Raw genomic sequence first — 17,423 nt, 5'->3', positions numbered from 1 at the left:
ACATTTGAGGATTCCAAGTTCAATCCATTCCTTAACTTTAAGGAAGACTATGCTCAATGACCCATAACACTAAGGTTGAAACGTCATATTATCTCAATCATTTTTTCCTTTGCATTCTTTACTATCACTAATATTATATACACTATCAAGTTCTTGTACTCATGCCAAATGTCACACTTGTTTACTAAGGGTTCTAGACTCGTCGATGTCACTTGCTAGATCTATGTCAAAGTGTCACTTTTCGTTTACTAACCCTTCTAGGTTCTTGTCACAACCATGCATACATAGGGATCATCATTCTCACATTCTTACAAACATTTAACATGCATTTGAATTTACATTAGGCTATAAAAGCTCACAATTAACTCTATTATGCAAGATGCTCAAAAATGCACATATGCTCAAAATATGACACTTAGACATAAAGGGATTTCCGATGACCTTGGAATGCACCACCCACCTTAGATGGTTACAAGGATGCTACGGTGAGTTTCTTGGAATTTTTGAAGCCCTAATCCGCGTGCTGCGGCTATCTGTACGGAAAATGACGTTTTTGTCAATAACTTTGCGTACACTCGTCGGATTGTCGAACCGAGCGTTCCAACGCATTTAAAATACCCTCAATTAGGTTTCTACATGATCAAAATAGATCAAAACCTAACTTGGGCAAAACCCCTCGCCCTAACATGTCATTTTTGCATTTCTCCGAGATTGATCTCATTGCTAAGCAAAAGATAGCTTAGATTCACTTGGGAAGCTCTCTAATAAGGTTTCTAAGCCTTTAGAACCATCCCTAGGGTATCTACTTTGAGCCCTAGTGATCCACCATGAGAGGGGTCCAAGAAAACCATGTTTTTCATGGAGTCATGGTCTTTAGAGGATTTCTAGGTTAATTAGAGGATCAAAACTCTAAATCCCAAGGTTTAAAACGAAATCCTAGAGTTCTAGAGCTAAAGAACTCACCTTTGCCCAAGTTCCCCCAAGTCCTTCTTGTAGGAGAGCTTGCTAAACCCACCAAAATCCTTCTCCAAGCCTCTTTCTTCTTCTTCTCCTTGCTTCTTCTCCTTCTCTCCCAACCCTAGCCCAAGCTTTAGAGAGAGAAAGAGGAAAAAATGAGAGGCGAGGGAGAGGAGTGTGTTTGCTGTGGAAAGGGAGAGAGGGATGGCCAAATAACATACATTAGCAAATAGGCCCCTCAACTTTAACTCTGTAGTAGACTTCACTGGGCTGTCAGACCCAAGGTGTACTGGTACACGGGCTCCCGTACCGGTACAGCCCTGCGCAGAGGTCCAAACCCGAGAGCCAAGTCTCTCGGTTTCGCAGTTTGTGTACCGGTACACGGGTCCCGTACCGGTACACCTTCGCGCAGACTCAAACCCGAGAGCAACCTGTGCTCGGGTTGCTTGCTGTACCGGTACAACCACCATGGTGTACCGGTACACAATGCTCCAGATTTCTGTTTTAGCTCCGATTCGACTCTATTTCGCACCGCTCAATGCTAAAACCCTTCTAACCCTTTCTAAACTCATTTTCACCCTTCCAACCTTGTTGGAATGTAAAATGGAACTCGCTAGCCCCTTTCTCTCGACACTTTAGCCAATTTGATCAAAGTTCGATAATCGTTTTCGGGTTTTGACATGTTACATTCTCCACCCCTTAAATTTAGTTTCGTCCGCGAAACTAGCTTAATTTAGCTTAAACTCATACCTTAGTTCAGCTCATCGAAGAGGTGAGAGTAATGCTCCCGCATTGCGCTCTCAAGCTTCCAAGTAGCTTCCCGGTCGTCGTGATTGCACCAACGAATTTTAACATACAGAATCTCACGATTTCGTAGTTTTCTTACTTCTCGATCGATGATGTATGCCGGGAACTCCTCATAGGTCATGTCCTCTTGAATCTCGGACGGTTCAAACGAGAGAACATGCTCAGGATCGTGCACATACTTGCGGAGGTTCGACACGTGAAACACATCGTGCACTCCCGCAAGCCTCGGTGGTAATGCTATTTTGTACGACACCGCGCCGACCCGCTCCAATATTCGAACGGTCCAAGGTACCAGGGACTTAGCTTCCCACGGATTCCAAACCGCTTAATCCCTCGCATCAGCGAAATCTTTAGAAACACGTGATCTCCAACGGCAAATTCTATATCTTTCCTCCGTTTGTCGGCATAGCTCTTTTGCCGAGATTGCGCCGTAGCAAGTCGTTGGCGAGCAAGACGGACTTTCTCCTCCGCCTCCCGCACTACATCGGGGCCAAGAGCCGCCCTTTCGCCCACATCGCTCCAATGAATTGGAGAGCGACACTTCTTTCCATAAAGGGCCTCGAAGGGCGCCATTGCGATACTCTCCTAATAATTGTTATTGTACGCGAACTCCGCCATCGGAAGATGATCATGCCAATTGCCCTTATAATCCAGTACACACGTTCGAAGCATATCCTCAAGTATTTGTATCGTCCTCTCCGATTGACCATTACTTTGAGAATGAAATGCCGTGCTGAAGTCGAGCTGCGTGCCCAAAGCCTCCTGTAGGCTCCTCCAAAAGTGAGAGGTGAATCTCGAGTCCCGATCCGACACGATAGACACGGGCACCCCATAAAGTCTCACAATCTCGTCGATATATACTTGAGCCAACTTGTCCCCCGACCATGTAATATGAATCGGTAGGAAATGCGCCGACTTCGTCAACCGGTCCACTATAACCCAAATTGCATCGTGCCCACTTTGAGATCGTGGCAATCCGGTCACAAAGTCCATGGCGATATTCTTCCATTTCCAAACTGGTATAGGCAAGCTTTGTAATTTTCCCGCCGGAAAACACCGCTCCGCTTTTACTTGTTGGCAAGTAAGGCATTGCGCAACAAACTCTCCAATATCTTTCTTCATGCCCGGCCACCAATAGTGCAACTTCAAATCTTGATACATTTTGGTGCCGCCCGGGTGTATACTATAAGGGTATTGATGCGCTTCTTGCATGATCGCTCTGCGGATGTCCTTGTTCTTAGGCACACACCAACGGTTTCTAAACCGGAGTGCGCCGTCGGTCCTAATGCCAAAATCTTCGGCACTACCGTTCTCAACTTCCCCACGCACCTTTTGAAGATATTCATCTGAAGCTTGCAACTCTTTAATTCTCTCCAATATAGTCGGTTGAACAACCAACGCTGCAAGTGTCGCCGGCACTCCCGGCACTACTACTTCCAATCCAAGCCGTTGCATCTTCTTTTGCAATAGTGGTTGGGGTGTAATTGCCGAAGCCAATTTTCTCCCGATTTCCTACTAAGTGCATCGGCCACGACATTCGCCTTCCCGGGGTGGTATAGAATAGTAACATCATAGTCTTTCAACAATTCCAACCACCGCCGCTGTCGCATATTTATCTCCTTTTGGGTGAACAGGTACTTAAGGCTTTTGTGATCCGTATAGATCTCACAATGTTCCCCGTATAAGTAATGCCTCCATAGCTTTAGCGCGAAAATAACCGCCGCTAGTTCGAGATCATGAATCGGGTAGTTCTTCTCATATGTCTTCAATTGGCGTGAAGCATAAACTATAACCCGCCCGTTTTGCATCAAGACACACCCGAGTCCTACGTAGGAAGCATCACTATATACCCCAAAGGTCTTCCCCGGCTTCGGTAGAGCAAGCACCGGGGTTGTGGTCAACCTTTCCTTTAACTCCTCGAAACTCCGCTCGCATTCGGGGCTCCAAACATACTTCACCCCTTTGTGTGTAAGGCGCGTTAGTGGAGTAGTTATTTTAGCAAACCCCTCCACGAACCGTCGATAGTAGCCCGCTAACCCAAGGAAACTGCGGACCTCCGATACACTCGTCAGGCGAGGCCATTCCTTAATTGCCTCCACCTTCCTCGGGGTCACCGAGATACCATCGCTCGAAATTACATGACCAAGGAAAGTGACCTCCGATAGCCAAAAGTCGCATTTCTTCAACTTGGCATATAACTTCTCTTTTCGGAGTATTTCCAACACGGTCCTCAAGTGCTCCTCGTGTTCTTCCTCGGTCCTAGAATATACCAATACGTCGTCAATGAATACCACGACGCACCGGTCCAATAGCGGAGGGAAGACTCTATTCATTAAGTCCATGAACGCCGTCGGGGCGTTAGTAAGCCCAAACGGCATCACCGTGAACTCATAATGGCCATACTGCGTACGGTACGCCGTCTTGTGCACATATTCGGGCCATATCTTCAACTGATGATACCCCGATTGAAGATCAATTTTTGAATATACCCTTGACCCCTGCAACTGGTCAAATAAGTCATCAATCCTCGGCAACGAGTGCTTATTCTTCACTGTGACCTTGTTCAACTCGCGATAATCCACACAGAGTTGAAGTGTGCCGCCCTTCTTCTTAACGAATAGCACTGGAGCTCCCTAGGGTGACACACTCGGCCTCACAAAGCCCTTGTCGAGCAAGTCTTGCAATTGTGCCTTAAGCTCTTTTAGCTCCGCCGGTGCCATTCTATACGGGGCCTTCGAGATTGGCGCCGCCCCCGGGACCTGGTCAATAATGAACTCGATCTCCCGGTCCGGTGGCAATCCCGGTAACTCCGCCGAAAATACATCCAGAAATTCGCACACCACCCGAATCCCTCCCAAATCCGGGTGCTCTTTTTGGGCTTCTACCATTGTCGCCGAGTAGGCCACACAACCACCTTTTATCATTTTCCTCGCCCGTGCCGCCGACACGGTCGCCTCGAAAAGCGAGCTTTTAACTGCTTGATACACTAGCTCCTCTCGATCAGGCTCGCAAAACGTGATCACCTTACTTTCGCAATCTATCACGGCATAATACTTGGAGAGCCAGTTGGTCCCCAATATCACGTCGAAACCCCACATTCGGTTTAACACTAACAGATCAATCGGCATGACCCAGTCACCTATTTGCACTGGGCACGCTACACATTCTTCGTAAACATGAAAAGTATGCTTGACCGAATTTACCGTCCAATAGTCATAATGGTGCACGATCTTAATGCCATGAGTCCTAGCGAATGATGCATCTATGAATGAATGCGATGCACCTGTGTCGAATAAAGCTCTAGCTCTGGTGCCTCTGATCGAAATAATACCTGCCACGATGTCGTCGGGAACAGGAATCGGCTCCTCCTGCACCTGAGTGGCAAAAACCCGCCCACTCGGTGCCCTTGATGCCTCCGGCTGACGCGATGAGGACGAACGTCCAGCCGACATAGCCAGTGGTAACCCCGCCTGTTGTCTCGGGGTATATGGAACTGATGCCGAGGTTGGTGCAGATGAACCCCAGCTCGGGCACTCCCGAATCATGTGCCCCCCTGGCCGCACTTGAAGCACTTTCCTTCGCGCTGCGGGCATGCCGGCGGTTGATGGTTACCGCCACAAATAACGCAACGGGAGGGTCTCCAACCCTTCGATTGCGGTCGGGGATACCGATGGGGTTTCTTTGCACTCGGCCGGCCCCCGGTGCCACCCGCCGCCCACTTCTTGCTCTTATCCTTTGCCTCAGCTGCGGCTTCGCGTTCCTTATGCTCGTGGGCATAGCCCTGCTCCGCCCACAGTGCTCGATCAAAAGCCTCGGCGAAGGTCGGAAGCTTGAGGATTTGCACAGCCCGATGAATCCCCGGCCGAAGCCCATGCACGAACCAATTGGCGCGGTCCCGATCATCACGAACTACATCCGGGACGTAGTCGATAATGTGGGAGAACTCCCGCTCGTACTCCCCTACCGATTGGTCGCCCTGCTTCAACTTGCGAAATTTTTCTTGCAACTTCCGCTTCTCCGTGTCCGGAAAGTAGTTGGCAAACAGCGCCCTCCTAAACTCCTCCCAAAGTATAGGCGCGAGGTCAGAAGATCGATCCCACTTCACCCGCTTCCACCACACCTTGGCCGCCTTCTCGAGACAGTGTGTGGCGAGAGGTACTTTGTCTTTCTCTAAGGAATAGATGTCCTCAAAGAGCGTCTCCATCGAGTCGACCCACGCCTCGACTACCGCCGCATCTATTTTCTCCCCGTCGAAGATAGGTGGGTTGAACTTCTTGAACAAAACGAGAGCCTCTAACGCGCGCTCCCGCTTCGCCTCTATCGCCGCACTATCGGGATTTGAGGTTCCCGATCCGGCCGCTATCGCCGTCACTGGTACGGCCGCGACCGGCGTCGCCGTCGCCGCTACTCCCTCAGCCACTGTCGGCACCACAACGGGGGGCGCAGGGGGTTCGACCCCTGCCTGAGCCGCCGTCGTCTGCTGCCGCTCCAACGCCTCTTGGAGCCTTTGGATTTGCTCCCTTGGCGCTGGACCGACTCCGCCTGTTGCCGCACCACGCCAATGAGCGCGGCCAACTGCTCCCGAAGCTCCCTGTCGCCTCCCGCCCCGGGCTGCACGGGAGCCGCACTCGGCCCCTCGGCCATCGACCTCGTCCGCGGTTGACCACGAGGCAACTTAGGTCGTCCACGAGGCGGCATCGCTTCCTGAAACAAAGCAATTCACGTTAGTTACTTAGACAACATACTCGATTGTACCCAATCCGGCGAAAGCATACAAGTGCATTTATTTTCCTTCCAAAGCATCATGTCGTCGGCCGCCGATCACAACACAAGGAAAAAAAAAAAAATAACAACTGTAAGTTAGCCTCTAACCATATTAGAGACTTATTAGCACTAACCCAATCATAAGCTTTCGCTATACTTTGTTCAACGTCACTCACGTTTCCTAAGTCCTTAAGGTCTTCCCAATCCTAAAGGTCTCTAGGTCCCTCCTAAACTTTCACCCTTTTTGGCTTCTACTCTCTGATACCATCTTATCTGTCATGCCCCGAGCCCGATCCTTTTTGGCCGGTTCGAGAGCGTCGAACAGACGCTGGACGGACAGAGCCTCCCTCGTCCGCCCAAGGCTCAACAACAGGTACAGATAGAGTATAGAAAAAGCATAAGCGGAAGCATACACAAAGGCTTGCACGAGGGCAAGCAATAGCCAAGAGTGAAAGTAAATAACTACACTTAGGAAATTGATTACATTTTTCATCATTTCTTTTCTTTACATCACAGGATCTCAAAATATCATTTTTTTCATTTAAATGTAAAGATCTTTCACAACATACATGTTCTTTTCTTTAATACCTAAATCATCAAGTACAAAAGATGATATAACAAAAGGGGTATGCAACTAGAGTAAGTGAACATCTCGGGCAGTCTCTACCTAGGGCGCGATGCCCTTACCGCAATCGTCCGCCGGCTCGCTGGGTCCCGGCTCTGTAGAAATAGGGGTGTGAGAACTACGACAAAGTTCCCAGTGGGTTCGGCAACCAACCACGCCGACTATCCCACTAGGTCTAATCAGGCATAATAGAATGAAAGAATGTAAGTAACCAAGTAACAAATGCAACTAATATGCCTGGACAATATAAAATGGTATGCACAATGTAAAGCTCATGACGGATGCAAGGTCATAGTGTCAATACCCAATCTCTTGGCTAACCCGTAGGTTTCGCCCTCAACAAACTCACCAACTCAAAATCCCAATAATCGGGGAGATGCATGCTACACCCGATGGGACCGTCCTCTAGGGAGATACTCACTACACCTAGTGATGTCAACTCCGGAGCACATCGCCCGAGGGGGAGCTACCACAACGTCGAGCAAGGACTAAAGTGAGTACAATCAATCCTACATTTGAGGATTCCAAGTTCAATCTATTCCTTAACTTTAAGGAAGACTATGCTCAATGACCCATAACACTAAGGTTGAAACGTCATATTATCTCAATCATTCTTTCCTTTGCATTCTTTACTATCACTAATGTCATATACACTATCAAGTTCTTGTACTCATGCCAAATGCCACACTTGTTTACTAAGGGTTCTAGACTCGTCGATGTCACTTGCTAGATCTATGTCAAAGTGTCACTTTTCGTTTACTAACCCTTCTAGATTCTTGTCACAACCATGCATACATAGGGATCATCATTCTCACGTTCTTACAAATATTTAACATGCATTTGAATTTACATTAGGCTATAAAAGCTCACAATTAACTCTATTATGCAAGATGCTAAAAAATGCACAAATGCTGCGGCTATCTGTACGGAAAATGACGTTTTTGTCAATAACTTTGCGTACACTCGTCGGATTGTCGAACCGAGCGTTCCAACGCGTTTAAAATACCCTCAATTAGGTTTCTACATGATCAAAATAGATCAAAACCTAACTTGGGCAAAACCCCTCTTTGGGATGCCCTAACATGTCATTTTTGCATTTCTCCGAGATTGATCTCATTGCTAAGCAAAAGATTGCTTAGATTCACTTGGGAAGCTCTCTAATAAGGTTTCTAAGCCTTTAGAACCATCCCTACGGCATCTACTTTGAGCCCTAGTGATCCACCATGAGAGGGGTCCAAGAAAACCATATTTTTCATGGAGTCACGGTCTTTAGAGGATTTCTAGGTTAATTAGAGAATCAAAACTCTAAATCCCAAGGTTTAAAACGAAATCCTAGAGTTCTAGAGCTAAAGAACTCACCTTTGCCCAAGTTCCCCCAAGTCCCTCTTGTAGGAGAGCTTGCTAAACCCACCAAAATCCTTCTCCAAGCCTCTTTCTTCTTCTTCTCCTTGCTTCTTCTCCTTCTTTCCCAACCCTAGCCCAGGCTTTAGAGAGAGAAAGAGGAAAAAATGAGAGGGAGAAGGAGAGGAGTGTGTTTGCTGTGGAAAGGGAGAGAGGGATGGCCAAATAACATATTGTAACATTGCCACGCCCGGGTATCAACGGAAGCATATCCGGTACGTGCACAGACCCGCCATACACCTGCAGTATATAAGGCGTCTACAAGAAACAAGTCGATAGGAGTAAAAGCATAAAATAACCCTTTCCAGATATCAGAGCATAGAAAAAGTCACAAGGACTAACAACAATAGAACAAAGAGTAACAATCCCAAAATCTTGACAACCGAGGAGGTATCCCCACTGAAACATCTAGCCCAACAGTAAATATACATCACGGGGTATACAAAAAGTAGGTACAATGGTAGTCACTCTATACACTGGACATCACCCTCGGCAGTAGCCCGAGTAGCAAGGTGATCAACTAGCATGCCCCTAGCAATGTCTAGCTAGACGCGACTCCCTTGCCACGATCCCTAGCCTCTCCTGTAGATGGCTCTGTAAAAATAACAACAAAAAGGGCGTGAGAACTATAAACAATAGTTCCCAGTGGGTAAGCCGCCAGCCTCGGCGAATTACACCACTAGGCTCATGATGTACTAAATGAAAGCGAAAGCAGTAATTGCATGATATATAATTATGCAATGCTAACAGGTAATGAGCATGTAAGCAACATGTAATCATAGTCTCAACAGTAATGAATCAACTGAATAATAGAAGCATAGCAACTATGATAAGCATGAATATAAGCATAAATGTGTAAGTAACTATTGTACACTGTAACTGGTAATCATTCATTACTGTTCAGTTTCCTTTAGCACTTTCCTTTCATTCACAGGGATCTACTCAAGGTAGTCCAGCTTGCGCCGCGCCTAATGGCCCCGTGGTAGTATACACTCCCCACGGCAATCCACTTCGGCACCCAATCCCGCACGGGCGAGCAACTGTCGCGTAGGCCAACTCCGGAGTGCCGGCTTGTAGGGAGCGACCCTCACAAGCGTGTGCGAATGAGCACAATGGCAACAAGCAAATCCACAGTCCAACATGTCTCAATCATCACTTTCCAACTTGCAAAGTTCTCGATCCTTTGATCGGAATTCTCAATATAATAAATATTGGCAATAACTAGTATCCACTAGATTAATAAGCATGCAAGAGTAATGTTAATTTACATATGGCATTAGAATCTTTCATTATCATGGCACAAGCATGTCATTGTTGTCTACTTTACAATCAATAAAGTCAACGAATGTTATTGTTCTCTACTTTACAGGAACATAATAAACTTATCTCCCGGTTGTTCTACTGAACTAAACAAGAATACCTCTATGCATAAATGTTCCCTACTTTATAGAGATTCTATTTCAATCATATAGCAAACATTATAGTGACAAGTTCCAAGTTCTATATTAACCACGATTGCACACAGGTATATTGATTCTATAATACATATAGAACATAGGGGAGCTTCACTTGCTCTGGTTAGGTCAAACCCACCTATTACTAAGCTCCAAACAGTCCAAAGGAAGTCCCAAAATCGGCTCAACGAAGCCCCAATGCTGCTGAAAACAAGGTACGAAAGTCGAGTCAATACTATAACCGAAATGTCCAATTTCGGTACAATTCGTACTTAGAGCAAAGTAGGAATTTGATTCCCTGTTTAGGGTTAGTTTGATACCTCAAATTAGGCTTCCAAAAGGCCCTCCACTGCCTATCAAAGACGGTCCAAGGGTCAAATGCCCTCTCGCTGCGAACAAAACCGAAACGGCGTCAAGATTCTTGTATATAAGCTATATTAGTCGAAATCTAGAAATTTCAGTTTTCTTGCTGAAATTCTTGCTTACCCTGGGTCAGAACACCTACTAAACCAACTCCCAAGGTCACCAATTATGCACAATGTGAATTGGGAACCTGCTGCGAAGAAGTAAGTTCCAAACTGCATCAAATGCCCGAGTAAACTTCGTATAGTTCCGAACTAGCTTCATAATTAGCTAAATATTCCATTAAGCTTCAAAGTAACTTAACCCTGGTCTAAGGAGGTTAACTCACAGCTAATTAATCCAACTGTAACTACTGAAATCTCAGATTAAAGCAACTAGAAGCAACAATCACGAAACTATATATAACTCGTCCAATAGATTGCCGAAAGTTGAAAAAGTGAGCCGATTACCTTCTCAAGCTTGCAACCAGTGAGTTACTGGTCCAGGGCTGCGAAAAGCTCTCCAAAACACTCCCTCACACGTCCACCAAGGCTCAGCGACACTCCCAAACAGCGAAGAGCGAGCTCGGCGACGACGACGGTGCAAAACGGTGACTTCTTTGTAGAGATAGAAACTCCCTAGAGAGAGAGTGTGAGGAAGGTGAGGAAACCCTTCTCTGAGCTCTACTACCTTCCAAGGTGCTCCAGAGCTCGAGCTGGATGAGGTAGATAAGGATCAGGAGGTGAAATGACCAAAAAACCCTGCTGTCCCGCAGCAGCTGACTCTGCTGCTTGCTGTATCGGTACAGCATTAGGCTTGTATCGGTACACGAATGCAGAAATTGCAGATTTCGCAATTGCAATGCACTTTCTCACTTCTAGCTTTCCGATCACTCTCAAACTTATTTGTAAACATCTTTAAACCCCTTTAGAACATGTGGGAAGGTTCCAAATATCATTCCTCACTCGAACTTTGCAATTTGTTGAAGTTCTGTATACTATAAAACAATAAGTTTAGGAGTCGCTTCAACGACGCACTTTCTTACATCCAGAAGTCTAATAACCCTCAAAATTGACCCACAACACCTTTACCAATATTAGGACCTATGGTTACATGCCACTCCTCAACCCCACTTCCAACTTCTATAATTTTGCAAAGTTCAAGATACTACATTCACCCCTCATACAAAGAAGTTTCGTCCGCGAAATTTGTAATCACTTATCTCAAGATTCCGTCGAGAATAGATAGAGGTAGTGTTCTTACATTGCACTCTCCAAATCCCAAGTGGCTTCCCGTTCATTGTGATTGCTCCAAAGGATCTTCACGTAGGGTATCTCGCGATTTCGAAGCCTTTTCACTTCTCGAGCTAGTATTCTCACTGGATGTTCCTCAAAGCTCAAATCTTCCCGTAAATCCACTGGAGTGCTTTCCAATACGTGGGTTGGATCAAAGACATACTTTCGAAGAGTTGACACATGAAATACATTATGCACTCCCGATAGGTTCGGCGGTAAAGCAAGCCGATACGCTACGGGGCCTATCCGCTCCAACACCTCGTAGGGTCCAATGAATCGGAGACTTAACTTTCCTCGAATACCAAATCTCTTAACTCCCTTTGTCGGTGATACTTTCAGGAATACATGATCGCCAACCTGAAATTCCAGTTCTCGCCGACGTTTATCCGCATAACTCTTTTGTCGACTTTGAGCTGTCAGTAGACGTTCTCGTGCAAGTCGAACTTTAGCTTCAACCTCTTGCAGTACATCTGGACCTAACACTAACCTCTCACCTACTTCACTCCAGTGAAGTGGTGATCTGCACTTCCTATCATAAAGGGCTTCAAAAGGTGCCATTTGAATACTTGCGTGGTAACTATTATTATACGGAAATTCTGCCATAGGCAAGAACTGTGGCCAACTGCCCTGGTAATCAATCACACAGGCCCTCAACATATCCTCAAGGGTCTGGATGGTACGCTCATTCTCAAGGTTGGATGGTCGCGTTCGGACTGCCAATCACTCTGAGGGTGGAAGCGTCTGAAATCTAATCGTTCCAAAGCCTCCGTAAACATCCTCCAGAACTAGTGAACAAAGCGGGTGTTCCCGATCAGAAAACGAATAGAGGCTGTAGGTACTCCATGTAATCGCACAATTTACATCAAGGATTACACTTGGTGCGAGTCTCTCCCTGCCCAAAACTGTATATTGGGATAAAGTGGTCAGGATTTGTTCAATCTAGTCCGACGAATGACCCAAATTGTATCATGGTACCTTGCTTGCTGAAGTGAGTAATCAACGATGAGAAATCCATAGTGACAGTTTGCCCTTCACATGGTATGGTAACTCTGTAAGTTTCCTGCAGCGAAGTCGATGATTCAGCCTTAAGCTGCTGACAGGCGTTTAGCATCTTGCCCAAATCAGCAACTTCCTTTTTCATTCAGGCCACTATGTACAGTTGGCCTTCAAGCATCTTTTATACTTTCGTTGCTCGCAGGGTTAAAGTATTACAGGATACAATAATGAAACATATATTTGTTATTGGTGCTTTAAAGATCTCAACAGTCCATTGTCATCTATACTATAAATATGCATGAATCTTTGATTCTACGGCAACACACTAAATTCGTATCAGTGAGCAGAACAACCACCTTTTGGAATCTATTCTCTAATCCGTTGTATTCGAGTTACATGCTTAAGGATAGTCACCGATTCAGTATGCCCGAGGTGCTAGAGTTCGGCAACTGCTGGTCTTGATTGCCGTTCGTAACTTGTTTTTCGCAGAGTACCTCAAGTCTTTTGAGATTTGTTCTTATTTAATACTAAAAGTAAACGTCGAAGAGCGTCGATCAGGGGATAGCGTTGCCCATATAAATGACATAAGTGCCAAGGCGGTAGCGTTGTCAGGAGCCTACCAACTTCCAATTTCAACTGCTCTTTCTCGTTACAACGAGTGGTTGCGTACCAGGTTTATCGCATTCTTGTCTCCAAATTTTATTACGAAAAATACAATATATTATCGTTTTGTCGTTTGATAAATGAGAAGCAATCAATGTTAACATAAGATATTACTATGTCTCCTGTGAGCCAAATATATGGTAGTATTATAAATGGCTGTCGTAATAGTTAGATTTCTCTTGTTTCGTTCATTATCATGCCAAACTAATGTATTCAGTTTTTTAGGCTACAAGTAATTATCCTTTTATAGTCGCACCATTTGAATAGATAGTGAAAGTGAGACCAGATAAGTTGACTAAACAGAATGTCTCTGAAGCTGTTTTATGATCAGTGTAGACTTCATTCAACGTCTCGCCTAGATGGTAGTGGCTATACCGTAGTTAATATAGTATCCACGCAAAGGTTTTATGCGGAGAAATACGATAGTCTGCTAACCTGCCATAAGTCAATTGATAGTAGTTGATTAGTTCTTCATATCTATATTTCAGATCGATATGTGTGCTCTGAGCTTTGCTAGTAATTGAGCTGGTTCTTTTCCATTCTGCCATTAGGGACACACTTGTTAGGTATACGGGAATAATGTCGTCGTGTAATTAATGTGTCGCGAATATTTTATAGCAGTTCACATAATTTAGAGATGCAATAGGTCGACAGCGTCGCATAGATTTACAGCAAAAATTGTACCATCGAAATGGTTGTGGGATTACGGTACATCCTTCGCATAGAAAGTTATAGAAGCTGATTGCCGAATGGTAGGTATATATAAATAAATGATGCTAATTAACGTTGTAAGTAAGGTGGAAGGTGTAATTTAATTTTTCTGTGGTTAAAGTTTGTTTCTTAAGATAAAATGATATTACGTGCGAAAAATTTGTAACCAAGAAATATATAAACAGATCTCAGAAAAGAAATTGTGTGTTAACGGAACCTCGCAAATATATAATGGTTAAAACTTGAAATTCGTGAAGTGAGAAAAGTAGACACAAGAGTTGGCACAGAAAAAAACGATAGAAAAAAAATGACGGACAGCCGAAAAATCGCTAAGTCCGTGGGTAGCGAACGGTTTTCGACTAGCTATATCGTGAATCACTGGAGCTCGAAGCTGCGTAATTTGGCATTTGATACCTGATCGTCTCGGCGCACGATATAGCCGTTGTTAACGTGCGCGTATTTCGGGTCGGCGCGATTTTGAATTCATGTGATTTCATGTCGCACAAAAGCGTTGTGGAGGGACATTAAATAGGCGACGTTGTAGACATTATCCAGATTCGTAAAGATAACCGTGCGCATATCCCTAACCGAATAATGCGCACTTAATAATAATTGTCTAATTAACATTAAAACCACCTGATTTGTTATAAAAATAAACAATTAATTCATCGTAACTAATGAATTAATCAATCAAATTAAATTAAATTAAATTAAATTAAACCTTGAACTGTTGTTCCTCTTTTTTCTGTTTTTGAGTTATGTGATGCGCATAAACGTGCCGAGTGGAATTGACAACTGCGTTGGAAGCGCGATGTCGGGTGGGCCCTATGCTGTTCGTCGCGCTATGGCGTAGATCCGAAACCCTCGTGCATGATTAAATATATAGTAATATATAGTCATTTCTCTCTCTCTTATTCCACAGGTGTATGTTCACTGTTTGTTCGATTCCTTATTTATTTTTGATATGTCCGTGAGTAGTTATATTCCTATTATTAATGTTGTATTATTGGTGTGTGGCCTATTAGTACTTTGCCCCTCACCGTATTGGTGAACAGGTTACATACACTTGGTATTCTTTGTTGCTAGTGAGGGTAGAGTAAGTATCGGTGGTGGTTTATTTATTAGTTATATTTATTTGTTATCATTATGGTCATAAGTCTTATAGAAATCGAGCATGTGTACTAATTTTTATATAAGAGTATCTGGTTCCCTCTCGAGACCATACTTAAAGAGATCTCTGGCCATCCGGAGAAGAGTACTCTCTTTAATCTTCAGGATTGTAGGGAGTAGATCTGAAAAATATTTACTATTGTGTCGAGTGGTGCAGCGACATCTTGGCCGTGGCAGTAGAGTGTTGTTGATGTGAGTCGTTCATGTAGAAGTGAAAATAAGTAGACGACGCGTCAGCCTCTTCTGTCTGTCGGCGGATCTTTATGTATAGAGAGGTGGCGCTCGCTATAAGTATTTTTTGTGTTTTTTTAGGAGGAGCACTTCTCCACAAGTACGTCTCTGTCTTAAAGCATAGATCTGGTAAAAGAGATATGTATGTGTGTTCCTTGCACTGCCCATGTATCTAGAGTCCAAGAGCTTTAGTATGTAGGGATGTATTATAAATTTGAAGTTGAGGGGTTTTATTGATTTTGGCAACCCATAGATTATGGTTAGTGACGTGGCTGGTAAGGCGGCTATTGTAGTTGATGCCTGCGTATATAGTTGTTAGTGGCCACGTTTATTCCTCACATGAGTCATCTTTACTCAAGGCCCTTAGTTCTTTCGGTTTGATATGCTCCTTACTTCGTTTAACTAGAGACAATAGAATGTAGAATAGCAGTGAAGTGGAAAGAAAAAAAGAATAGATGGAAGTAAATATATGTCTGCGTTTGCTCGATGGGATTCGCAGAAAAAAATCGTAACCGATTTAACCGCAATTATGCGGAACGCATATTACGATTAATAAACAAACAGGGTATTTTCTGTATCGTGTCATTTCGTCAGTTCGCGCAAGTATGCGCAAACGCAATTTGTATGCGCAGCTGAAATGTTTCGCGACCCCTTGACGCCGATCAATGAATCTTAGTCGGGAGAAAGAACGTCCGGGGTGCGACACGGCTGCGTTATGACCCGTTGAAGTAATGCGGGTGGAAAAGAAGGAAGTGAAGGTGAGAAGAGATCAAGTAGCAAGCTTACCTCTTCTCCTTCCTCTTGAAGCAACTAGCAGAAGGAGACTTCATATGCGATAGGCGATGACGGGCAGTCGAAATCACCCGGGGAGGTAAGTCGTTTATTCCGCGAACAGCTTTAGCTGAAAAGATCAAATGCTAGTGAGCATGTTCGTCTAGGATGAGTTAACATGAACCGTCGCCGAAATATGGGATTGTAATGGGAGGGATGATTCAAAGCAGTATTTGGACCAGCTTATCTTTTCTAGCCTTAATACGTATAAGACAGGATCAAAAACAGGGATTGCTATAAGGTGAGCTTGTGAAACCACTCTCTAATCGGTGAAATCTCAAAACTAGATTTGTAAAGGCGTAAAAATGGTTCTAATGGGACGTATTTAGCAGTGTAATGAAGCGCTATTGCTCTCGAATGGCCCAATGAGATTAACAACAACCTTAGGTTATTTCTGATCGCGGCCCAAGCGATAGTCGCGCAGAAAGAGGACTTAGTTTATGGGCACCAAATGGCGAGGTGGCGTATAAAATGCTATATGAGATGGGTGTGTATCTGAATGTCAAGTATTAGTGACTCCGCTCTCATACTAATGGTATGGGCAGACAGATCCGAGGTGATTATGTCCGTAAACGTCTAGCAGAAGTATCGTGCCTATAGGAAAGCCGGTAAATGCCAGAGAGTAGAAAGATGTAGAAATTAAAGGTGCGTCTTTGGTGCGCTCGCGGCAGCGAGTCGCGGCGAAAAGTCCTATTGCAGGCTTCAAAACGTACTATTTATAGGCATTTAACATATCAATTCCGAGATTGATTGGCAATAAGGTATAATGTGGTAGTTGAGCAAAATGGGGACTGCTTAATATGTAACGCGGTTGTCGTTTGTGCGGGCAAGTTATACTAAGCTACTCAATGGAGGAGTTTAACAAGACAAGGTAACTCCTCATGGTTGACGTGTAACTCCACAATTTCAAGAAAATAAATCGGAGCACCTTTGGAAGCCTCTAGGTGGGTCCCGCAATCGTTGTTACATACTTCCAGATCTCATTGTACAATGGCCCGGCTCCCTTTATTTTGTTGTAACTTCAGCGCGCCGTTATTGCGACTTCTGTATACACACGTGTCAATTATGTGGCTCATGAACGAACACGTGTCAGTTCTCTGTGGGTAGCATTAATGTCGTGCATGAGCTTCATATTTGTGCAGTGCAATTTGTGAGTATCAACGGCCAATATTTACG

The 17,423-nt window shown here is 44.6% G+C and overlaps 1 protein-coding gene and 1 long non-coding RNA gene across 2 annotated transcripts; both read right to left on the bottom strand.

Moving 5' to 3' along the window:
- Nucleotides 5,306–6,462, bottom strand: LOC109711035. The gene is made up of 2 exons (XM_020233950.1): nt 6,393–6,462; nt 5,306–6,306 (listed from the first exon to the last, which is right to left on the bottom strand). The coding sequence occupies exons 1-2, from the start codon at nt 6,460–6,462 to the stop codon at nt 5,306–5,308; spliced, it is 1,071 nt and encodes a 356-aa protein (XP_020089539.1).
- Nucleotides 9,131–10,543, bottom strand: LOC109705059. The gene is made up of 4 exons (XR_002214614.1): nt 10,495–10,543; nt 10,329–10,397; nt 10,148–10,212; nt 9,131–9,148 (listed from the first exon to the last, which is right to left on the bottom strand). It is a non-coding gene; the product is annotated as an uncharacterized LOC109705059 (long non-coding RNA).

Source organism: Ananas comosus, linkage group 1, assembly GCF_001540865.1.
Source record: "Ananas comosus cultivar F153 linkage group 1, ASM154086v1, whole genome shotgun sequence".
NCBI classification, from domain to species: Eukaryota; Viridiplantae; Streptophyta; class Magnoliopsida; order Poales; family Bromeliaceae; genus Ananas; species Ananas comosus.
Note: the sequence above shows the minus strand (reverse complement) of the source record. Positions and strands in the feature narration are given on the sequence as shown.

Bases quoted from the DNA above. Each gene is read 5' to 3' on its own strand.
- LOC109711035 (XM_020233950.1), bottom strand. From the start codon at position 6,462: ATGCCGCCTCGTGGACGACCTAAGTTGCCTCGTGGTCAACCGCGGACG. The intron at 6,307-6,392 runs GTGCGGCTCCCG...GTGCGGCAACAG, and splicing joins GTCGATGGCCGAGGGGCCGA to GCGGAGTCGGTCCAGCGCCA.